General features: G+C 42.7%; 1 protein-coding gene across 1 annotated transcript in view; it reads right to left on the bottom strand.

The window, feature by feature from the left end:
* The window catches only part of ANO4 (anoctamin 4), a 324,932-nt gene that overhangs the window by 86,138 nt on the left and 213,443 nt on the right, over positions 1-25,351 (bottom strand). Inside the window, exons 11-13 of the mRNA XM_054718633.1 lie at positions 20,149-20,249; positions 17,683-17,727; positions 9,028-9,159 (exon numbers count right to left, since the gene is read on the bottom strand). Coding sequence (XP_054574608.1) covers positions 9,028-9,159; positions 17,683-17,727; positions 20,149-20,249 — 278 coding nt within the window. The remainder of the gene's footprint in view (positions 1-9,027; positions 9,160-17,682; positions 17,728-20,148; positions 20,250-25,351) is intronic.

The raw sequence follows: 25,351 nt of genomic DNA, 5'->3' as shown, positions 1-25,351 counted from the left end.
GGTCTGGTTCTTAGGTTTGCTTCGTTCCAGCTGTCCCTCTGCTTTTTCCTTAGTTCTCTTGCTTGGAAAGTTCATCTTCCATGGATCACTCTCTTTTTTCAAACAGTAACACCAAGTGTTCTCACACCCTATTCCCATTCACAGAAGACTATTGTAGTTCTTCAAATACTCCATTCTGCTGCACACCTTTGTTCTTTGATACATACATGATTCTCTCTTCTCGAGATATGTTTCTCCCCCTTACCTATCTGGACAAGTGTTACCTTTTAAGACCCATCTCAAGCATTTTCTTCTTGTGACCAACCCTCATCTCTTACTAACCTCCCAACAAATCTGAAGACTGGAACACCCTGTCATACCTTATACTGTTTATAATTATTTAAAACTAGAGGCCTGGTGCACAAAATTCATGCATGGGGGGGTGTCCCTCAGCTTGGCCTGCACCCTCTCCAATCCGGGACCCCTCGGGGGATGTCTGACAGCCGGATCAGGCCTAAACCTGCAGTCGGACATCCCTTTCACAATCCAGGACCGCTGGCTCCTAACTGCTCACCTGCCTGTCTGCATGATCACTCCTAACCGCCTCTGCCTACCTGCCTGATCACCCCTAACCGCCTCTGCCTGCTAGCCTGATTGCCCCCTAACTGCTCCACTGCCAGCCTGATCGCTACTTTAACTGCTCCCCTGCCGGCCTGATTGCCCCCAACTGCCATCCCCTGCTAACCTGATCACCCCCTAACTGCTTGCTCCCCCTCAGGGAGCCCGCAGGGGCGGGAGGCAACCCGGCGATCAGGGGAAGGCAATGCCCCCATCACACCTCTACTGCTGCCACTGCTGGCAGCACAAGCCTCGGCCGGCCCTGGTTATCTGAGCCTCGGGCGGTCCTGGGCAACTGGGCAGCCACCATCCAAGGCTTGCCTGCGCCTCGGTCTGGGCATGGGCAGCTGGGGGGCTGAGGGCGGGTCCGGTTGCATCACGCACCTGCCAACCCCCCATCATGGCTGAAAGGACTGGGGGACTCCGGCGGGGCTGAGGGGACTGGGCTCCGCCATCTTCTGGCTATGGGCACCGCCATCTTTATGATGGCATGATGGTCAATTTGCATATTCTCTCTTTATTAGATAGGATGGTTTTCTGTCTTTACTATGCTGGGGTCAAGACTGCACTCTTTATTTTATTTTATTTTTATTATTTTTTTTTAATATTTTTATTGAGGTATTATATGTGTACATATCTTACTATTACCCCCCCCACCCCACACCCACACATGCCCTCCCTCCCCAGAGTTTTGCGTCCATTGTTTATGCTTATATGCATGCATACAAGTCCTTCGTTTGATTTCATAACTCCCCCACCTTTCCCAAACTTTCCCCCTGTACTTTGAAAGTCTGTTTGATGCTTTACTGTCTCTGTATCTATCTTTTTGTTCACCACTTTATAATGTTCTTTACTATCCCTAAATGAGTGAGATCATGTGGTATTTTTCTTTCATTGACTGGCTTATTTCACTTAGCATAGTGTTCTCCAATTCCATCCAGGTTGCTGCAAATGATGAGAATTCCTTCTTTTTTATGGCAGCATAGTATTCCATTGTGTAGATGTACCACAGTTTTCCGATCCAGTCATCTGCTGATGGGCACCTAGGCTGTTTCCAAATCTTAGCTATGGTAAATTGTGCTGCTATGAACATAGTGGTGCATATATCCTTTCTGATTGGTGTTTCTAGTTTCTTCGGATATATTCCCAGGAGTGGGATTACTGGGTCAAATGGGAGTTCCATTTTCAGTTTTTTGAGGAAACTCCATACTGTTCTCCACAGTGGCTGCACCAGTCTGCATTCCCACCAGCAGTGCACGAGGGTTCCTTTTTCTCCGCATCCTCGCCAACACTTGTTGTTTGTTGATTTGTTGATGATAGCCATTCTGACAGGTGTGAGATGGTACCTCATTGTTGTTTTGATTTGCATCTCTCGGATAATAAGTGACTTTGAACATGTTTTCATGTGTCTCTTGGCCTTCCTTCTGTCTTCTTTTGAAAATATTCTGTTTAGGTCTATTGCCCATTTTTTTATTGGATCATTTATCTTCCTCTTATTGAGTTGCATAAGCTGCCTGTAGATGTTGGAGATTAAACCTTTATCAGTGATAGCATTTGCAAATATGTTTTCCCATGCAGTGGGCTTTCTTGTTGTTTTGTTGATGGTTTCTTTTGCTGTAAAAAAGCTTTTTATTTTGATGTAGTCCCATTTGTTAATTTTCTCTTTAGCTTCCATTGCCCTAGGGGCAGTGTCAGTGAAGAAGTTCTTGTGGCATATGTCTGAGATTTTGTTGCCTCTGGATTCCTCTAGTATTTTTATGGTTTCCCGTCTTATGTTTAAGTCCTGTATCCATTTTGAGTTTATTTTTGTGTATGGTGTAAGTTGGTGATCTAGTTTCATTTTTTTGCATGTATCTGTCCAGTTTTCCCAACACCATTTATTGAAGAGACTGTCTTGACTCCATTGTATGTTCATGCCTCCTTTGTCAAATATTAATTGAGCATAGTGGTTTGGGTCGATATCTGGGTTCTCTATTCTGTTCCATTGATCAATATGTCTGTTCTTGTGCCAGTACCAGGCTGTTTTGAGAACAGTGGCTTTGTAATACAGCTTGAAATCTGGTATTGAGATCCCACCTACTTTATTCTTCTTTCTGAGGATTGCTGAGGCTAGTCGGGGTCTTTTTTTATTCCAGATGAATTTTTGGAGAGTTCTTTCTAGGTCTGTGAAATATGCTGTTGGTATTTTGATGGGGAGTGCATTGAATCTGTAGATTGCTTTGGGTAGTATGGACATTTTAATGATGTTGATTCTACCAATCCAGGAACATGGTATGTTCTTCCATCTGTTTACGTCTTCCTCTATCTCTTTTTTCAGTGTCCTGTAGTTTTCTGCGTATAGGTCTTTTACCTCCTTAGTTAAGTTTATTCCTAGGTATCTTAATTTTTTTGGTGCAATGGTAAATGGGATTGCTTTTTTAGTCTCTCTTTCTGTAAGTTCATTATTGGTGTATAGAAAAGCCATAGATTTCTTGGCGTTAATTTTGTATCCCGCTACATTGCCGAATTCATTTATTAAGTCTATTAGTTTTTTGATGGAATCTTTTGGGTTTTTTATGTACAATATCATGTCATCTGCAAATAAGGACAGCTTCACTTCTTCTTTTCCAATTTGGATGCCTCTTATTTCTTCTTTTTGCCTAATTGCGATAGCTAATACTTCCAGTACTATGTCAAACAGGAGTGGTGAGAGTGGGCATCCCTGTCTTGTTCCTGTTCTTAGGGGAAATGGTTTTAGTTTTTGCCCATTGAGTATGATGTTTGCTGTGGGTTTATCATAAATAGCTTTAATTATGTTGAGGTATGAGCCTTCTATTCCCACCTTGCTGAGAGTTTTTATCAAGAAAGGGTGTTGGATTTTGTCAAATGCTTTTTCTGCATCTATTGATATGACTATGTGATTTTTATCTCTCAATTTGTTTATGTGATGTATCACGTTTATTGATTTGCGGATATTGTACCATCCTTGCATTCCTGGGATAAATCCTACTTGGTCATGGTGTATGATCTTTCTGATGTACTGCTGGAGCCGATTTGCTAGAATTTTGTTGAGGATTTTGGCATCAATGTTCATGAGGGATATTGGCCTGTAATTCTCTTTCATTGAGTTGTCTTTATCTGGTTTTGGTATTAGGGTGATGCTGGCTTCATAGAAGGAGCCTGGAAGTGTTCCTTCCTCTTGAATTTTTTGGAATAGTCTGAGGAGGATAGGTTTTAGTTCTTCCTTGAAAGTTTGATAAAACTCTCCTGTGAAGCCATCTGGCCCCGGGCTTTTGTTTGCCGGAAGCTTTTTGATGACTGCTTCAATTTCTTCCATAGTTACTGGCATGTTGAGCTGTTTAGAATCTTCCTGATTGAGTTTTGGAAGGTTGCATTTTTCTAGGAATATGTCGATTTCCTCTAGGTTGTCCAGTTTGTTGGAATAGAGTTGTTTGTAGTATTTTGTAACAATCCTTTGTATTTCGTCGGGGTCTGTTGTTATTTCACCTCTTTCATTTCTGATTTTGTTTATTTGGGTCCTCTCTCTTTGCTTCTTGGTGAGCCTGGCTAGAGGTCCATCAATCTTGTTTATCCTTTCAAAGAACCAGCTCTTGGTTTTGTTGATCTTTTGTATTGTTTCTTTGGTCTCTATGTCGTTTATCTCCGCTCTGATCTTTATTATTTCTTTCCTTCTGCTTACACTGGGCTTATCTTGTTGCTCTCTCTCTAACTCTTTGAGTTGTTGGGTTAGGTAATTTATTACCATTGTTTCTTGTTTTTTGAAGTAGGCTTGTAGAGCTATGAACATCCCTCTCAGGACTGCTTTCATTGTGTCCCATAGATTTTGGATTGTTGTGTTTTCATTGTCGTTTGTTGCCATGATGTTTTTTATTTCTTCCTTGATGTCTTTGGTAATCCAGTCATGGTTTAATAACATGCTGTTTAGTCTCCAAGTGTTTGATTTCTTTGGGTTGTTTTTATTGTAGTTGATTTCCAGTTTTATGCCACTGTGATCTGAGAAGATACTTGATATGATTTCTATCTTCTTGAATTTGGAGAGACTTTTCCTATGTCCTAACATATGGTCTATCTTTGAAAATGACCCATGTGCACTTGAGAAGAATGTATATTCTGTGGCTTTGGGGTGAAATGTTCTGAAGATGTCGATTAATTCCATCTGTTCTAGTGAGTCATTTAGGATTGATGTTTCTTTGCTGATTTTTTGTTTAGAGGATTTGTCCAATGGTGATAGTGGGGTATTGAAGTCTCCTACTATGATTGTATTACTGTCAATCTCTCCTTTGATATCTTCCAGGAGTTTTTTAATGTATCTTGGTGCTCCTGTATTGGGTGCATATATGTTTACCAGAGTTATTTCTTCTTGTTGGATTTATCCCTTTAGTATTATGAAGTGGCCTTCATTATCTCTTGTTATGTCCTTCACTTTGAGATCCAATTTGTCAGATATAAGTATTGCAACCCCAGCTTTTTTTTTCATTTCCGTTTGCCTGGAAAACCTTTTTCCATCCCTTTACTCTCAGTCTGTATGCATCCTTTTTTTTGAGGTGGGTTTCCTGTAGACAGCAGATATCTGGGTTTTGTTTTCTTATCCAGTCTGTTACCCTGTGTCTTTTGATTGGGGCATTCAATCCATTTACATTTAAAGTTATTATTGATAGGTACTTATTTGACGCCATTTTTATTCTATACCCCTGTGTACCTTCTTTGCTTCCTATTTCTTTCTTTCTTTCTTTTTTTTTTTTTACAGCAGACCCTTTAGCATTTCTTTCATTGCTGGTTTGGTGGTGATAAACTCCCTTAGTCCTTTTTTGTCTCTGAAGCTCCTGATTTCACCTTCAATTTTGATTGATAGCCTTGCTGGGTACAGTATTCTTGGATTTAGACCCTTCCTTTGCATGACTTGGTATATTTCATTCCATTCCCTTCTGGCCTGATGAGTTTCTGTTGAGAAATCAGTTGCTAGTCTGATGGGGGTTCCTTTGTATGTAACTGTCTGTCTCTCTCTGGCCGCTTGTAAGATTCTTACTTTGTCGTTGGTGTTTGCCAACTTAACTATAATGTGCCTTGGCGTCGGTCTTTTGGGGTTCATTTTGCTTGGAACTCTGTGAGCTTCTTGGATTTGTGTGGGTTTTTTCTTCCCTATATCAGGGAAGTTTTCTGTTATTATTTCTTCAAACAGGTTTTCTATTCCTTGCTCAGTTTCCTTTCCTTCTGGCACCATTATCCTGATGTTGTTTTGTTTTGTATTGTCCCGAAGTTCCCTTACGCTCTCCTCAATCTTTCTAATTTTTGTTTCTAGAAGCTGTTGTAATTGGGTATTTTTTTCCATCTTGTCTTCTAGCTCACTTATGCGGTCCTCTGCTTCATCTAGTCTACTCTTGATGCTTTCTATTGAGTTCTTTACAGCAGCGATGTCATTTTTCATTTCTTCTTGGTTCTTCTTCATTTCTTCTTGGTTCTTACTCATATTGTCGAATTTGTCTTCCATCCTTTTCAGCCACTTTATGACCATTTCTCTGAATTCTTTCTCTGATAGGTTGTTTGCCTCTAAATCGTTTACTTCCTTTTCTGGTGATGCCTGCTTCTCTTTCCTGTGGGGGCTGTTTCTTTGTCTCCTCATGGTCTCTCTTCTCTGGATGTCTGGTTATATAGATTTCTCTCTCTTTCCGTGGTGCAGTGAAGAGTTTCTTTGAATCCGAATGTTTGCGCTGATAGGGGACCGGTGGTCTGGTGCTCCCAGCAGTTCAGTGTTTGCAGTTGTCGCGGAAAGTCAGGTTTCCACTAAAATCCTCCTTTCCTTGCAAGATGGCGAGGCGCCTGGCGCAGACTGCACTCTTTATATCCTCTGTATCCAAGCAGTGCCTAACAAGAAGTAATCAGCAAACTAGTGACTGTTGAATGAGTCCATTTTTCAGTGAATGAATACCCAAACATATCAGAAAAATGCTTCTCAATATGTGAGAGGGATGGCTGAATACCACTATCCCACAGGCTATCATCTTCATTTATCACAATTTTTTAATGAACTGCGATTTTTAAGAAATATTTTTTTGATTTCAGAGAGTTAGGGAGAGGGAGAGAGAAACATCAATGATGAGAGAGAATCACTAGTCAGCTGCCTCCTGCATGGCCTCTACTGGGGATTGAGCCTGCAACCCAGGCATGTGCCCTCACAGAAATCCAGCTGCGACCTCCTGATTCATTTCTCAATGCTCAACGATTGAGACACACCTGCCAGGCCATTTAGCACATATTTTAAAACATTTATAAAGACCTGATTCCTGGTTCTAATACCTAGAGGTCCTGATGGGAGCGCAGGTGCTTCTGACTTTGAGAACTCTGTTGAGAAAACAGAGTTTAGAACTGTTAAGTTCTAAACTGTTTAAAACAGAGTTTAGAACTCCTCTTCTAAAGCAAGAACAAAGTTGCTTAGTGGTTGAGTGTTGACCTATGAACCAGGAGGTCACAATTCGATTCCTGGCCAGAACATATGCCTGGGTTGCAGGTTCAGTCCCTAGTGTAAGAGGCAGCTGATCAATGATTCTCTCTCATCATTAATGTTTCTATCCCTCTTGGAAATCAATAAAAATATTTTAAAAGATAAAGAAAGAACATCAAAAACAGAATCAGCATAAAGATGAATAGTGGGAAACTTTCCTCTTCATTTACCTATATGTCTCTGAAGTAATAATAAAACCCTAGATGCACACCATGTATTTCATCTGTCTATCCACCTATCCATCCATCCAGTTCCTCTTCCATTTGCCTTTATTCCTTTTAAGCAAATCATAACCCCAGTGCACACACCATACACTTCATTAATTTCTTCATCCATCTATTCAACTATCCATCCATCCCATTCTTCTTCCATTTACTTATATGTCTTTGAAGTAAAACAAATCCCCTAGTACACACCATATAATTCACTGAGCCCTCCATTCATCTACCCACCTACCCATCCATTCATCCATTCATCTACCCTGCACTGTGCTAGGCACTCTCTCAGGCAGGGCAGAAGCAAAGGGAAAATCTGAATGTGAATCAGACTCTACTGCAGAAGAATTTAAAATCAAATAACCACTTGTGTAAGAAGCTTCAAGATGAACAACATAGGCATAATGAAGATTTAAAGCAAGAGCAGGAACATGCCAGCTTTCATCTGTCTTTTTCTCTAAGAAAACACCCATAGGTCCTGAACTCTGAGTTAATAGAAAGTCCCTCTCAGTTCTTATTTCCCATGGGAAGATTGAACTAGAGTTTTGAGGCCGGGCTGTGAGTTTCATGTCTTCTTCAGTGTTCACACAATGTGGTTGGGTTGGGTTGGCTTCAGTCTGACCTGTTTGGATCTAGAGTTCGGTTATTTCAGAGGCCTACTGAGTTGCTTCCTTTGCATTATGCATTATATATATTTTGATGCAGAACATCTATTTTTGATTGTTCTTCTCTCTAGAAGTCCACAGACTTTCACTGATTTTCTGTTGCTGCAGCATGCCCCCACCTCGCACTCCCTGCAACTTGACAACTGCCATTTGGTTTGTTTTTTCTCTCAAAGTCAGCAACCTATTTTTTTTTAAAATATGTCATCCCTTCCCTCCTCGCAGGTAAGTCACTTTCTTCAGAGGCTGTCTCTATGGCTGGGGCAGGGGGAGCCAGGAATTCCTAAAGTCTGGCTGAGAGAGAAGCTGGACTGACCTGATTTATCCCCCACTTTAAAAGGCTGTTTTCACCTAGTTGTTTACCGTCTTTGGCATGCTCTTCTCTCCTATCGCCAACCCTGCCATCTGGCCATGATTTCTTGTCACTACAGAAGCTTCAGTCAATTCTCTATGACTTTTGCAAGTCCTCAAAGGTTCAATTATTTAGCCAACTTCTCCTCCCACCACCTGTATGTCAAAAGTGACAATTTATTGTTCAGAGACTGCCTCATAGATGATCCAGGAAGCCAGCTGCGAGGCAATGTGGCTTTTCCTGGGGCAACTCAGTTGCTGAAGAAAGGGGAACTGAGAAGTAAACTAAGATTGAAAACAATCAAACCAACAACCCCTTTTTTCAACAGGGAAAGATGTAGGCCAGCTTCCTTGTCCGCCAGCTGGCTGGCTGCAGATGAGCCTGCAGGGGGCTCTGCACTGGGGATTGGCAGAGCCACAAGGTGGAAGGAGCCTGGGTCCCTGCATCACCATGCAGAAGGTCGTTCACACATACGAACGTGTGTTCAATTGTGTTAAGCCACTGAGATATGGGGATTGCTTATTACAGCACCTTGCTTATCCTGACTAAAATAAAAGGGATAGGAACACTCACAGGACTCTCAGGGGAGAAAGGCATCATGCTGTTCCTTGCACGTGCCAAGGAATGCAAGGCATGCAGGAGGAGGCTCTCCCGCAATGGCCCATCCTTTGAAAGTCAAGGGCTTGCCCAGGAAACACTCACTGATGGATCCTTTGCTGGCTGAAAGGGGCAGTGTAGCAGTCATTCTCCTCCAGGTCTGGCAGTGTATCCTTGTCCAGCCTCATTGGCTTCCTAGGTAACCATCTCCGAAACCTGCTTATTTGTTTATCGATCCTGTGGTACATGAAAGGCAAGACCAAAGGGTACAGAATGTCAGCGTTACACAGAGCCACGATTGTGACACCGCACACTCCAGGCACTCACTGCACTCAGGGAACCCACTCCCCCATTTCACAGATGGAAAGAAGGGAGCCACTATGCCTGTGCTCTTTCTATGTCACCAAGGGGCCTCAATGCTACTGTCTACAAGACCGCTGCCATGCATGACACCAATCAATGACCAAGGAGTCCTAACCAGACTAGAAGGCTTTGGAAAGGAAGGTGATAGTCCCTTACGCAAAGCAGCAGGGACCTTAACTTCTTATATTCTGCAGGTTCTATAAACTCCTTCTGTGCTTGGCCAATTTCTTCCTCTTCCCTTGGTTAGGGAAGAGCTCCAGCTGTAGTGACTTTGGGCGGGAGTGCTGACAGCACATCCCAGTGGGTGGACTGTGCAGAGACCCTGATGTCATGAGCTGCCTCCTGCCTCTCACACCTTCCCCAAACCCTCTCAGCAGACAGTAGGCTCTTTAGTTTTCACTTTTTTCTTTTTAAATTGACCCCACGGTTCTCACACTGCTGGGGCATCTCAACACACATGTATCATTTTGGTCATGGCACACATGATGTCAGGACAAGGAGAATAAAAGTGTCCTAAAGGTGGTTTTCAAGCACCGGTTTTCCCCCTGGCTGTCTCCCAACCCCTCTGACTTCTGCTGATGAGAACATCTGGCTTCCAAGCGACCAGATGTTCATTCACAGCACCCACTGGCAGGAGCAGAAACCACAGCAAACTTAAAAATGTTGGTGCTATGTTGGGGAGCACAGGAGACTTGGTTGGAAAATTTATAAGGAGGATATTTCGAGAAAAGGGAAGTGTGCTGAAATTCTGACTTAGGGGAGTGCTGAAGGCGGTGCCCCTAATTATTCCTTGACCTTTTCAAATAAGTCTGTGCACATGCAGACCCCTGGGTGTTTACTGGAATCCTTATGCTTAATCTTTAGGTGACACTGCATACATGTGCCCTCCCAAGACTACTTATCCTACTGATGGTATTGTATTTAAAAGATAAACTTTATCTCAAACTGCTGTTACAATAAAAGCCTAACGAGGCAGGTGATCAAGGCTGTCTGGTTCCTTTAGCCAGACAGTCCCTTAGCCCTCTCTTTCACAGCAAACGTTGTGTCAGAGTAATCATTCATCCATCGCTCAGGGTCTGCTGGTCAGCCCCGGCAGTGCTACCTCAGGCATCCATACCATGGGGTAACTTTTCCCCCAAGAGCACATGTCAAATAGCATCTCTGTGAGGTAGACCCAACAGGTATGATACTCATTTTATATGTTATCATAGAGACCCAGGGTGGAGAGAGATGATTATTCAATCCAAAATACTCAACCAATGAACTAAGCAGGACCAGAATCCATATTGTAGATTCCTGATTCTAGGGATCACTTCATCAAAGTAGCTGATAATAGAAATCTTCACTTTAAGGGCTACCAGAAGGGACGGATCCCCCTGGAGAGGAAAATATCTGAATGCCTTCTAAGTCTATTCACCGAAAACACATGGAATCTGGGCATGTTTTACTTTTTCCCAATTTTAAAAAATATTTACATGGCAATTTATCCTTTGCATGAAACTTCCAGCTGAATAAATTATTTTTTATAGTCTTACCAATCCACTCCAAAATGAAAAATAATAGCAAATGTCTTTTTTAACCACCTCTCTTATACTCAGCCTTGTTCCAGCCTCACCTGACCATCATTCTGCTTGGTGGTGGCTGTCCTTTTGCAAAACCCCTGAAGGTTCACACTGGAAAGAACCTCTCAGCTTCTCTAGACCCCTCCTCTACCCAGAGGACCTGTCCCCACCACATACGCACACGTAAGTAAAGATTCTACTCAGAGCCATGTAGTCAGAAAAGAACAGTAGATTAGAAAGGCCTAAACCTCCCCCCGCCCGCAAAGGGAAGAAGTTCCAATCTCCTCCATCCTTCATCTTTCTGAACCCCAACCCCTCACTATCTCTTAACAGATGTTTAAAATATAGGGATATGATGAGCTCCAGAAAAGCAGTGTGACAGTGACTGAGACCATGGGGCTGGCGTGCCTAGTTTCAAATCCTGGCTCTGTAAATATTAGCAGTGTGACCTTGGGCAAGTTATTTAACTTTGCTGTGCCTCAATTTCCTTATCTGTAAAATGGGCATGATAATGAGTCTCAATTCACAGGACTGTGATGATAAAGTCTCTTGAACAGTGTCTGGTGCACAATAAGCACTGGCTATGATTACTATCTTCTTTTTCTTTTCAAAAATAAGAATTGGAGCAGCCAGCATGCCGCTTTACATCGCTGTCCTTTTTCTTTTCAATTCAAAGTTAATTATGCTTCATCAGCATCTATCACTTGTCCAAGTTCAATGATTTAGTCCTTAAGTGGAATTATAAATTAGACTTCCTAGATGGCTTTCCCCGTGGCCCTGGGGTTCATTTCATCTGATTGCCTTAAAACTCATTCAAGAAAGAGGACACTGTATGGTGATGGATGGTAACTAGACTTACAGTGCTGATCGCTTTGTAATGTATACAAATGTCAAATGATAATGTGGTGCACCTGAAACTAATATCCTATATAATAAAAGGCTAATATGCAAACTGACCGAACAGCAGAACAACTGGTTGCTATGATGCACACTGACCACCAGGGGGCAGACGCTCAATGCAGGAGCTGCCCCCTGGTGGTCAGTGTGCTCCCACAGGGGGAGTGCCGCTCAGCCAGAAGCCCTGAGCCAGGCTCACAGCTGGCGAGCACAGTGGCAGTGGCCAGAGCCTCTCCCGTCTCTGCGGCAGCGCTAAGGATGTCCAACTGCTAAGCCATCAGTCAGATATCCCTCGAGGGCTCCTGGACTGTGAGAGGGTGCAGGCCGGGCTGAGGGACACTCCCCCCCACCCCTGAGTGCACGAATTTCGTGCACTGAGCCTCTAGTGTTATATACAAACTTTCCCTCAATTTTAAAATAGAGGACACTGGCTCAGAAGTTTTTTATAATAGAGTTTTTACCTCCTACACATCTCCAGTCTGCAGCACTGATCGGATTACACTGTGCAAAATTCACATGCTCACAGAATATGGGCTCTGTGTGCGATGACTATGAATTTAATCCAACTGGGTACAGTACTCAGCGTGGATAGAAACAAATAAAGCTATGAAAAATTGGGCATAAATGCTCTATGGGAATAAAATGGCAGCTTTCACCAACCAGCTTGTAGCCCCATGATTTAGCTGAAATGTGATGATGGTGGGGAGAAAATAAAATAGGGAAATAAAAATGATTAATTAGTTGAAAAAGGAGGAAGAGCACAAGGAAGTGAAGGGAAGGGAGAGAAGTTGCTTGGCATGGTGGAGAGTCCGTAATGGGCATGTCTAAATCCTGGCTCTGTTGCTAATCTGCTGTGTGACCTTCCACAAATCACTCACCTTTCTGAGCCTTATTTGTCAAGGGTTTTTGAGCGGGATCATCATTATCATTAGTATCATCATCATGACCTTCAGGGCTGTTGGGTTTAAAAAGATGGTGTGCAAGGGATGCTTTGGGGAAGCCGCCGGGGAGATGGCTGTGTTCTTAAAAACTACTTGAGAAAAAGTGACAGGAAGCAGAGGAAATGGGCTTTTGAAACACTTATCTTGGAAGAAAGATGATGGATATCTTAAGGTTAAAGCCTCTGAGACACTAACTGGGGGTTGGGGTGTGGACTGGCCTCCACTGGGCAGGCTGAGCAGAAGCAGGAGGGCCAAGCGTGGACTGTCCAGGCTCCATCACATGTACTGGGGTCCACGCTGTGTGCTCCTCACAACAGAAACAACGTGGTGAGCAGTTTGTGTTCTTTTCTGGTTGGCAGACTGGACCCCCATAAATGTGTGCATCCCAATACCCTGAACCTATGAATATGTTATGTGATGGTGGCAAAGGGGACTTTGCAGATGGAAGTAAGGTTACAGACCCCCAAAGAGGGCCAGCATCTGGATTTTTCAAGTGGACCCAATTTAACCCCATGAAGCCTTTAAAGGCAAAGAACTTTCTCCGGCTGGAGCCAGGGGAGATGAGGCAGGAGGGGAGGTCAGAGAGATTCAAAGAGTGAAGATAACTCAACCAGCCATTGCTGGCTTTGCGGATGAAGAGGGCCAGGAGGGCAGGCAGCTAGAAGCTGAGAATGACCTTTATCCATGAGCCATAAAGAGACAGATCCTGCAACTGCACAAAACTGAACTGTGCCAGCAACTGAATGAGTTCAGTTCCAGCAACGGAATGAGTCTGGAAAGGAATTCTCCCCATGGCCCTTCCCTCCTAACACCTTGATTTCAGCTGTGGGAGACCCCAAGCAGAGAAACTAGTTAAGCGCGCATCTCCTGGGATTCTGACTTGTAGCACTGTGAGATAATAAAGTTGTGTTGTTCTATGCAGCAAAGTTTGCAGGTATGTGTTACAACAGCAATAGGAAACGAACACACCTCCCACAATAGTCTTGGTAGGTCTGGCCAACGTTTGCTAGGCTCCCAGTACTGGGGCTGATGTCCCACATGCTGCCCCCACCTGCCCGTCTGGTGGCTCTGGGAACAAGGGTCTGTCTCTCTGGGACTGGAGGACAACTGGCTGTTCTTCTGCAAGCACACTCCTGTCCCCGAACTGTACCACCGAGACATCATTGAGGGCCCCTTCTGCCATGCAAAGAAGAAACACAAAGGACAAAAGCTACTGGACTGGAAAGTGTGAGACTCAGGTCATTGACTCTGCCATTGTACGTCAGTGTGCCTGGGGCAAGCCTCTTATCCTCACAGAGCCTCAGTATCCTCATCTCTAAATGATGATCCTTCAGATGCTCTTGAGATACATACTGGTTGTGACTTGGGCAATAATACCTTGGCTGCATCATTCTAAACAACCTTCAGTTAATAAAGAGCTTTCCTTTTCACAATGCATAATGGATAACCTTTCACCTAGAATGAAAGACCTTGGCATCAGCCAGAAGCAGGTTCACATCCTGGTTGTAGAGCTGGCCACTGGTGAGTGCCACGGTGGGCAGGTAACTAAACCTCTTGGAGCTAATGCACCCACCGCATGAGGCAGTAGTGAGGGCGACACAAGATAATGGATATCAGGTGTTTGCATAATGCCTGGGATGTACAAAATGTTCAGTTAAATGGTCATATTTAGGATGAAGAAAATGCTGACAATGAACTTCTATATAGAGCGTTCTCAATGGAAATTCTGGAGCTAGGATCCTCACTTGTATATTGAGGTTTGTGCCTCCATCTTTCACTTAATACACTTCCCTAAACATGCAATCCTGAAATTCACCTAGGTAAAAATCAAGAACCCAACCAATCAGGAAATATCCCAATTTGCCTCTTCAATATTGGGCTCAAGGGAAAAGAAAGATGTTGGCTTAATAACTGAGCATTGATGTGGTTGGATACATGTCACTTTGTTCTATTCCTGCCACTTACTAAGCAAAAGCCCTCTTACAGACCACACAGGCAATAAAGAGAAGATGGATCATCCATGTGGGCATTTCTGGTCTTAACTTGTCAAGTTAATATTTGAACTAGAAGGCAAGAACTTTGATAGAAAGTTGTGGTAAGTTCAGAGTTCCCCCCAGATGCTGGTTCATGGCAGGCAAAGTTCCAGCTACCTGGACACAGGACAAGCACATGGGCACGGACTTGACCCCTGTCATACTGTGCCTCCCCAGGGTGAGCCTTGGAAACTGCCTTGGGAAGGTTCTGCTGAAACCTCTTTAAAGTGGTTTCCCTCAGCTCTACAGGGGAGAATATCCTTCTGACTTCAGGAACGATGATGATTAAAGAAAAGGCCACATGCAAAAGACTTCACTGTCCCCATGCTAACTTGTCAGTAGGCCTTTATAAATTACCTACTATGTGCATAGCCCCAACCTGGAGGCTGTGGGTTTACCCTGAAGAAGCAGAAGAAAAGGGTCTTTCCCTTGAGCCACTAACTACGCAGGAGGGACTTTGTACTAATGACAACTTAATTAGGCTGAATTAAACAAAACAGACTACTTCGGGGACACCTGCTTTCCCCACACCAGAATATTATAATAATAGCATCACGTTTCAAACAGTTAGATTACGTTTTCAGGATGATATGCCTAGAGGGAACATATGGATCTCTCTCTCTCTCTCTCTCTCCTCTCTCTCTTCCTTCTCTCTCTCTCTCTATCTTTCCTCCTTCCTTCCTTCCTTCCTTCCTTCCTTCCTTCCTTCCTTCCTTCTTCTCTCCTTCCCTCCTTCCCTCCTTCCCTTCCTTTTTTCTCTCCCTTTCTTTTTATTAAATGAAGATTCCACACACAGCCCTACATTATAGCTACTGACGCCTCCCTGGACTGCTATCAGTTAGATACCAGCCAGCTTGGATTTCTTTTTCCTCTTCTTAGAGCCAAATCCTCTGTATTTACAGCTTCTCCTTGGATAGAAGTTAGGGAGCTTTGGAAGTTGATATGATTCTTTTTAGGTCACAAGGCTACTAATTGGGACACAACCTAAATACCTTATAAGAGAGTCCAAAGGCTTTGGAACATTTACCCACATTAATTTTTTAAAGCGGGGATGAAAATATACAAGCCATTTTGTTGATTTGCCTGCATACTCATCTGATAAGATTACAACTGTGCTGAATGTCTAATGCAGTAGGATCTAGCATTCATTCTGCCCACAGTTGCACAGGACAACCTCAGGCGGGATGTGTGTGGGGGAGTGGAGGGAAAAGGAAGGAGTAGTAATGAGACTTAGCTACAAGCCACCCACAAGAGTCAGATGTGTGTCTTTGTAATCATATCTTTTACAGACTACATTTGTACTATTTAGTGAAGGCAAAAAAAGAAAAAAGAAAAAGAAAAAGGTCAAAAGAAAGATTATTAATTCCCTCTCTTTATTGGGTAGGTAACTTATAGTGCCTGTTAAGTCTGCCCAAAGATAAGACAAAGCAGCATTTAATAGACCAAGTACATGGATGAAAAGAGTATTTACTCCAAAAATATGTGTCTGAACTACATGAGTATGCTTTATGAGAGTCAGGTGACCTTTAAAAATAAAGATATTTGTGAAAAGGTACTTTATTTTCTCTGTCTGCTCAGAAACTTTATAATAATATAATTTTCTCTTACCCTTAAAGGAGATACGTTTATTTCAGGGATCATTTCATGAACTAATGAGATGAAATATCATTTATATGGATGAAACTAAAAGCTAAATTAAATGTCTGCATTTGGTATGCCACAAGAACTCAAGATCAGAACCACACATTGCACATGTGCCTTTCAGTTTGCAACATCAGACCTGGCTGCAAAGAGACAGGCACTGGTCATCATCTACATCAGCCTGTTCTTGGGTAAGAGGAAGAGTTCAAGTATACACAACATTTTTTGACAAACTGCATTTAGAAATTTACACCAGATACTGCGCTTCACAAATACCACCACAGTGATACCCAAAACGCAATTATATGTGGTAAGCAATGAAATTTGTCCTAAGAGGCCATCCCGAATCACAACGTTATACCACCATAGTCAGATGGTCTTTATTCAAGAATATTCTAGTGCCTTCTCATGCCTACATTTGTCTATGGCTGTGATTTATGCACTTGAAGTAGCACCAGCTTTTCTAGGCCAGAGATTAGTGGCTAGGAAGCTGTTCTTCCAGTTCTAGAAATAGGGCTTTACCAAGCTCTTATTCACTCAAAACCTCCCCTCTATACACCTGGAGAATATATGATCAGACGCATCTTCTCTGCTTCTCTCCTCTCGGCTCCAAATCCATCCCCTCTTTCTCCTTTCCTTGGCCACAAAACTCATCAAGGTAGTGGTAACCCCCCCCCAATATTTCTAATCCTTCAGAACCTGGCCCATTCTCCACCAGCTGTAACTGGGTTTCCATGACCCTCCACTGGGTGGTCATCAGTCTAAATATGTCATCCTAGATCAGCAACGTCAGCATCACTATAGAGCCTCACCTCAGAAACCCTGGGAATGGGCTCAGCCATCTGAATACAAAAAACCTCTGCAGATAATCCTGACACATGCTAAAATTTGAGAACCACCATTCCACGGAGACCACTATCATGGCAGTTACCATAGTAACCAAAAAACCGATTCTCAGCTCTTATCCTTCATCAGTAGCTGAAGAACAGTCCTTACGGGAACTCATTCCTGGTGCCTTTGGCACTGCCTTCCCTTAGTTCTCCTCTGACGTCTCAAATTGTTCCTTTTCATCTTCTTCCCATTTATTCCTGTCTCCTTCCTGCAGATTTTCCAAGGAATGGCCAATACCCCTCTTCTCTTCTCTCTCTACATCCTGCCCTGGGAAATTCCATCCATGCCTTTGACCCCCAAATAGCTATTTTTGGAATGTGCACAGCAATCAGTTTTCCCATGTGACCAAGGCCCCTCTCGTATTCCTTGGCACTGTTGGAGCACACAAGGCAACAGATCAGACAAACACTTCCATGACAGCATTCTACTGACCTGCTCATGAACTTGTACCGGCGGGGCAGGTAATAGATTTTTCTCCTGGAAGAACAGCAAAAATGAAGCCAGTCGAGAAGAAAACCCATCGTCAGTTACAGTTTGAACTAGCAAGGAAGGAAAGGAGATTGAAGACAGAAGCCTGTAAGAGGTGAAGAAGAAAAAACTAAAAAGAGATTAACAGTGAGGAATGTAGCGGGAACATAGGGCATACGTTTTTTGAGTCATGAAATCTTAGGGAACATTTTCCATTGTTATTTCTTTCTCTCCTCATGACCATGAGTTTTCATGGTTGCCACTGGTCTACCAAACCTGTACAGGGTGGTGATTTGGAGCAACTGGTATTTCCATGAATTCAGCTGCCATCACCTTTTTCTCAGGGATGCAGAGATGGACAGCCAGCCTGTTGGCAATGTCCATAGCTTAATGGGGCACTATTATAGTAACTAATATTTACATAGCACTTTGAGTGTACAAGAACCTTCTGTCACTTGATATAAGCAGGGGTAAAATAAAAATATAGGCATCTTACAACCATTACGGGAAGAACACTAACTAGCCAGCATCAACATCCAGCTGGAAATAGCCACACTAGGACTTACTGCCTAACCAGTAGTCCTGGTTATAGGTGAATTAAAGATGTAAACTAAGGAATCCGGGAAAATATTTTTTAAAATGGAACTTAATAAGGGCATATCATACTTCTGTGTTTCTGCACTGTTTTTACATTTTAAGAAAATTCTGGGTGTAGTTGGAATGAAGAGCACATGTGTTGGCTACTTTATTAAAATGCAATCTCTTTTTCCTTATGGTGGCTTCAACCAATGGACTAGTTATGAACCCGAGGTGGTTTATATGTATTCTGAACTGTTACTGAGCTATCTCACTTTTGAAAAATGGAAAGCTTGTATCTCTAAAATCATTTTTTCATATCTGTGAAAACTTAAAAACCATACCCATGTTGTCAACAGGCAAAACTATAGAGACAATAAAAAGGTAAGTGGTTGCCTGGGTTTGGGGTTGGAGTTTAGGGAAGGGATGACAGGTGGAAGAGCCTAAGGCAGTGAAATTATTCTATGAGCTACCCTATTGGTAGATGCACGACGTATGCATTTGTCAAAACCCACAGAACTGTGCAACAGAAAGAGTAAACCCTAAATTAATTCTATGGACTTTAGTTAATAATGATGTATTAATACTGGTCCATCAATTATAAGAAATATACCACACTAATGTAAGAAATTAATAAGGAGACTGAGTGGGGTGAGAAGGGGTGGGCATATGGGAATATTCTGTACTATCTACTCAATTTTCTGTAACCTAAAAATGCTCTCAAATAGCCTATTAAGAAACATCATATTCATGGGCATAAAGGTATTTAATAAGCAGGTTTAATTAGCAATTTCCCACCAGAAACCTATTCCTCAACTTCCTTTCAAACACTATAGCAATAAAAATTCAAGGAGACTAAACCTGAGATTCAGAATTGCAGTCTGCAGAAAATAATAAATACAGATAAGATTAGTTAGGGCATTTTACATTCAGGCAAACTGATGTTTGTACATTTTGTTGAAATGATATGGCAGGATAGTTCCTCTTTTGGAAATGCATATACATCCTTTGGCTAGAGTCATTAGTACAAAATGTCGCACAAGATGACAGCAAAAATTCTAAACCCCTCAAGTGAAGTTATGCTCAGGTAAAACCGCATAAATATTAATGCAGCCGATTAGTGTCCACACATGAACAGCATTTTCTCCTAAAATTGTTGTCCTAAAGGAATTCCTACATTTAAAAAGAAAATTATTATTCATTATTTATGTTTTGCATTTTATTGCTTGGATCATGTTCTCTTACTGTTATAACAGAAACGTATTAATGGGCCAGCCTGGGTTGCAGGCTCGATCCCCAGTGGGGGGTTGTGCAGGAGGCAGCAGATCAATGATTCTCTCATCATTGATGTTTCTATCTCTCTCTCCCTCTCCCTTCCTCTCTGAAATCAATAAAAATATTTTTTAAAAGAATAAATAGCAATGCTTGTGTTGGCACAATATTTATGAACTGACATTTTAAAATTTAAATATCGGTTATTTTTTAAAACAGAGCACATTTTCATGACATTTCTTGAACTTGTTTCGATGGAACTCATTTCATGTTTTTCTGGGACTCATCAGTAAGGACCATGAAGATCACCTGGCACCTTGGATGCCTGGAATTTTGCTCAGCAAAGCAGCAGTACAAAGGGCTTCCAAAAATGGCACTATGGAAATAAAAATGCCCCTTGAAGTGTCTAACTGCTAAGAAATGAATCAGCCATGAGATCTACTGCACTTCTTAAACATTTGAGGGATTTTCTTCTCTCGCAGCATTCCAGCCTGCACATCAGCTTTATTTGTTCCGAGAGAGGAGCGCACTAGGTTTATAGTGAAGCAGCAGAGAGAGTGGGCAAAATACATTGACACCTACCTGAAAGGCATTCTTACATTCATTTGTTCTGCGTATCTTCCAAGCACTTCCCACGGGGCATGCAACTTCACAAAGATAATGTCACTATTTATTAGAGAGGACTGAAACAGAAAAAAAGAAACTCAATTGAAAAGGTTACCCAAGTCTCCTGTGGTTTAAATCGAGTTGGAACTTAGAACGTATGAACTTGTATGGAGTTGAAGTTCAGGGCATTCTTCAATAATATGTTGGGCCATTGCATGTGCACATATTCATTCAACAAACATACCACTGTGTGCCAGGTACTGGAGACCTAGCTGTGAACAGAAGGGATCCGAATGGTATTTGCATTCTGCAAGGGTGATTTTTAGGAAGATAGCCAAAAAGTTAAAAATTCAGATAGTGTTGAGTGATAACAAAGTAATGGGGGGAAAGTTATGAGGTGGGGAGCATAGACTAGAAGTCAAGGTAAGGCCTCTCTGAGCAGGGGACTTGTGAGCTGAGATGTAAAGAAGGAGGTAAAGAACATGGGCTGGCCTGGACGGCATGGCTCGGTGGTTAAGCATTGACCTATGAACCAGGAGGTCACGGTTGGTTCCTGATCAGGGCACATGCCCTGGTTGTGGGCTCGATCCCTAGTATGGGGCATGTGGCAGGCTGCCAATCAGTGATTCCCTCTCACCACTGATGTTTCTCTCTTTCTATCTCTCTCTCCCTTCCTCTCTGAAATTAATTTTAAAATATTTTTTAAAAGAAGAGCACGGGATGAGTGAATATTCCAGGTGCCAAGGCCCTCACCTAGGAAATGGCTTGGTCTGGCCGATGTTTGAGGCACAGAAGGAGGGTAGAGAGGCTGGAATGTGTGAATCATGAAACTGGCATAAGAAGAGGTTGAAAAGTGAGCAGGGGCCAGAGCATGCGATGGGATCAAATCTAGCAACACCAGGAAGTCACTTGGATTTAGGTTTTTAAAGATCACTCTGGCTGCTTCGTGGAGAATCAATTCAAAGGGAGAGTTCCAGGGAAGCAGAGAGAGGGAGAGATGCTCGTGATGGGCCAGGCCAAAGAAAGATGGTGATGATGGAGGTGGAGGGACCTAAGTGATGTGAGACTTACGCGGGGTCAGTGTCAGGCAAAGAATTTTCAAAGGACCCCAAATTTAGACAGGGAAATAAAAAAGGATGTCCCACTCTGATAACCACCGGACATGCATGTGTGTCTGTGTGTGTATGGGGCCTATTATTTGTACTCAGTTTTTCAAGGAGTAACTGAACTTCAGCCCAGAAAAAATAAATGTGACACAGATAACTGCTAATTAGTATTTGGCTTATATATCATTCTTTTCTCTACTGCTGAATAATTATGCTACTGTCTCTTAATAGGTTTTTCCTCATTAGTAAGGATTCCTTTCCACATAAATCCAAGTATGAAAGTGCCAAAGTGAAGAGAAGTGAGAATGACTTTTCTGAAACCTCAAGTCATTTCATTAACATACTGTAATAAAAAACCCTCAGGTTAGAACCCCAGGGAGAAGAAAAATGAACACTGAGAGAAGTTTGGAAAATGTCCTTAGATGAATAACTAGAGAAATTCAGTATCATGGAAACTACCTGAAGTAGAAATAAATACAAGCCACAGAAAACATTCCTTCCCCCACCCCTTCATTCAGCAAGAACACATTGAACACCTTCTACGTACTAGATGTTAGGAATGCAAAGGAAATAAATCATGGTACTTGCCTTGGTTTGTCAAAATTTAGTAAGGGAAGGTTAGATAAAGCAATTGTTAGAAAAAAATAGCATGCTATTATCTAATCCAAGCAATCCATCCCCCATTTCTACACCCCAGAACCCTGCTGAGAAAGGGACACTGAGGGAAAAACCGATTTGAGCGTGGGGTCTTGGAGGTAGATCATAAATTCAGTTTTCGAAGTGTTAATTCAAGATACCCATGGGAAGATGTCTTGTGGGTAGTTAGATAAATGAGTCTGGAGCTCAGGAGTGCAGGCTGGGCCAGAGGTATAAAGTAAGTGTGGCCAGGATATAGACAATACTAAAGTCCACAGGATTGGAGGAGGCCACTGGGAGAGAGTGTAGGGCCAGAACCACATAGGGAGCTGAATCACAGGGGTTAGTTGGAAATGCAGATTCTGAGGATGGATTGCACATATTCATATTGTATTCATATTCTTGTCTTCCTCTTACTGGCTCTGTGACTTGGATAAGCTACTGAACCTCTCTATGCCTCAGTTTGTTCAACTGTAAAATGGGAAATGATAGTAATATCTATTTACTGAATTGTATTAAATGACACAATACAGGTAAAATGCACACAGTACATCTAAAGACACGTTAGTTATTATTATTTCCAAGAAGGGCCACACCATATTGGTGGTGGTGGGAAGAACACAGCACTTATCCAAGTTACAACCTCGGAAGGCAACACATTAGGAACCAATATCTGGGAAGGATTTTCCAGTCTTTGACTACAAGGCTAAACCAAAAGAAACGCTGAGAGCCATGTCCCCAAATCCTGCCCCCTGTCCCTCCACAGCACCCAGCATCCACTGCAGGTTCCTTTAAGGATATTCATTTACTCATCAACATTCAAAAGACTCCATCCTGACCCTCATGGAGTTCAAGGTCTGCTGGGAACACAGACCCTCAATCAACACACCTCTCTGTGCTTAGAAGGAGAACAAAGAAGGGCAACAAAATAGAAAGTAATGGTGAGAAGGAGATGCTATTTTAGATAGAGTAGTGTGGACAGGCCTTTTGATCAGGCAACATTTGAGCTGAAACCTGAAAACAGTGCAGACAAAGGCTGTTCCATTATCTGAAAAGAGGGCATTCCAGGCCAGGAGAAGAGTCAAAAGCAAAGAGTCTGAGGCCTCTATGTGCTCGCCTTGCCGGTTCCACTTAACAGCTCGAAGGGTCAAATCAGGTTGGCCACTTGCAACTGTTCTGCATCCCTTTAGGCAGCTACCTAGATAGCATGTTCCCATAACCATGCTGTTTGTAAAACACAGCAACCCCCTAAAATGCTGGGGCAAAAAGGAGATATTAATTTCTCTTTTTTGCCCCAAAATAACTCAGGTAAGCCTCTTGGAGAAAAAAATAATAGAGGTGGATACTTACTACATGCTGGTAGTATTGGGCTTTTGTACACATTATATAAGCTAATCTTCAGGCCAGCCTATGAGGCATCATTATTGCTCTGATTTATTGCAGAAGAGCAACTAAAGCACAGAGGTCGGGGACCGTGGCTAAGGTCACACCATGAGTAAGGAGGGAGCCGGATTCTCACCAAGGCAGCTGGGTTTGAGAACGGCTGCTCCACAGCAGGAAAGCTGAAGCAAACGTGAACTCAATTCCACTGTCATTTTGTGTTGTTTTTAAAAAAATTTTTTAATGCTTAGTTACACTTTGAGTCCCGGGTACATACAGTGCATGCCCTCTGCATCCTAATATGAATGCATGTCCAATGGTAAACATCAACTTGAAGCCTGGCTCTGCCACTCACTACCTGTGTGTCTCTGGGCACGTTACTTAGTTCGTGAGCCTCAGTTCCCTCATCTGTAAAGTGAGGATAACAATGCCCACCTTGCAGGGTTGTTCTAAAGCTGACATAGTAGTACAGGGGGTGGTTCAACAAGTCAGAACTTCCTTCTTTCTCCCATCGTTACTGAATGCTCGGTGGATATTCTGCTAACCCATAGATGAGGCTAGAATTTCCTGATGGATCTGGAACCTAGCATCTGAAACTGATGGAGAAATGTACATTCCTGGAGGGTGATAGGACCTGATGTAATCGCTAAGAATTTCAACTCCTCTCCAAGGGGCTGCCACCTAGCCAGCTGGGTGTCCCTGGGTAAATGACTTGTACTTTTTGGCACTTCAGTTTTCTCTGAAAAATGAGGGCATATGTCTCTAAAATAACTTTTGCATTTTTAAATTCTTGATTTCCTTAGGGATTCACCAGAATTTGTGAATATAGTTCAAAAAAATTCTTCAGCTGATTTTGATGCAATTCTCTCTCCACAAAACACACACACCTACACACACACACACACACACACACACACACACACACACACACACAGTCATATATACTGACTGTGCCCCTATGGAGAGAAGCTTGGGAGGTACTATGTATTCCTAAATGGCCACAATGTTCATTTCATAAAGATGACATTAGCGTTAGCATCGGGAAATACGTGTGTGAAATAGCCACTTACTACTCAACTATCATGTAGCAGATCTTTAAATGGGGATTACTCGAGGAATGTACACAGGTCCTGTTCTCCCTGGGTGATCTCATCACTTCCCAATGACTTCAGACATCAGCTATTGTTTGCTGTCCCCCAGATTCACTTCTCTGGCCCAGACCTTTCTTTCAAGTTCCAGATGGGCACAGCCAATGGCCAACATGAAATCTTGCCTCAGCTGTCTCACTGGGGTGTCAGACTCAGTGTGTCTAAAAGGAATTTACTTTTCTTGCAAAACTGCTCCCCAGTGACCCTGGTTTGGGAAATGGCACAACCATCCATCCAGTTGCTCAAGTCTAGGAGTCTCCTTTGACTCCTTTATTCCTTACCCCACATTCAATTAATGACCGTATCTTCTTGATTCTACCACTCATGTTGCTCTCAAATCCATCCACTTCTCTTCACCTCCACTGCCACCACCCTCCTTTAAGCCACGCTCCTCTATCTCCATGACTGCAACAGCCCTGTAGCTGGGGTCCCTCTAATTCCATTCTTGCCTTGTACATTCTCATTGACATTGGAGACATCTTGAAAAATGCATGTGATCTAATGGCTTCCCATGGCCTCTCTTGAAAACCACTAAAGTGGCCAATGCACAATGTGGCCACTCCCTTATCTTACGCCACTTTCCTTCTGCCAGGTTCCAATCACAAGGGCCTTCTTTTTTCTTTCCAAATTGCCAAATTCTTCACAGTCTCAGGCTTTTCTCATATGCCGTATTCTCTCTGGTAAAGTCTACTCCAGGCGTCCTCAAACTACGGCCTGCGGGCCACATGCGGGTGTTTTTGCCGTTTTGTTTTTTTACTTCAAAATAAGATATGTGAAACCAAGATGGCGGCATAGGTTAAACACCTAACCTGCAGCCGGGCACAACAATTTCAAAAATACAACTAGAGGTCAGAACGGACATTGTCCAGAACCACAGGAGAGCTGGCGGACTGAAATGCCCACAGCTGG

This window comes from Eptesicus fuscus, chromosome 7 (assembly GCF_027574615.1).
Source record: "Eptesicus fuscus isolate TK198812 chromosome 7, DD_ASM_mEF_20220401, whole genome shotgun sequence".
Taxonomy (NCBI): Eukaryota; Metazoa; Chordata; class Mammalia; order Chiroptera; family Vespertilionidae; genus Eptesicus; species Eptesicus fuscus.
This window is presented reverse-complemented; position numbering and strand designations above follow the sequence as displayed.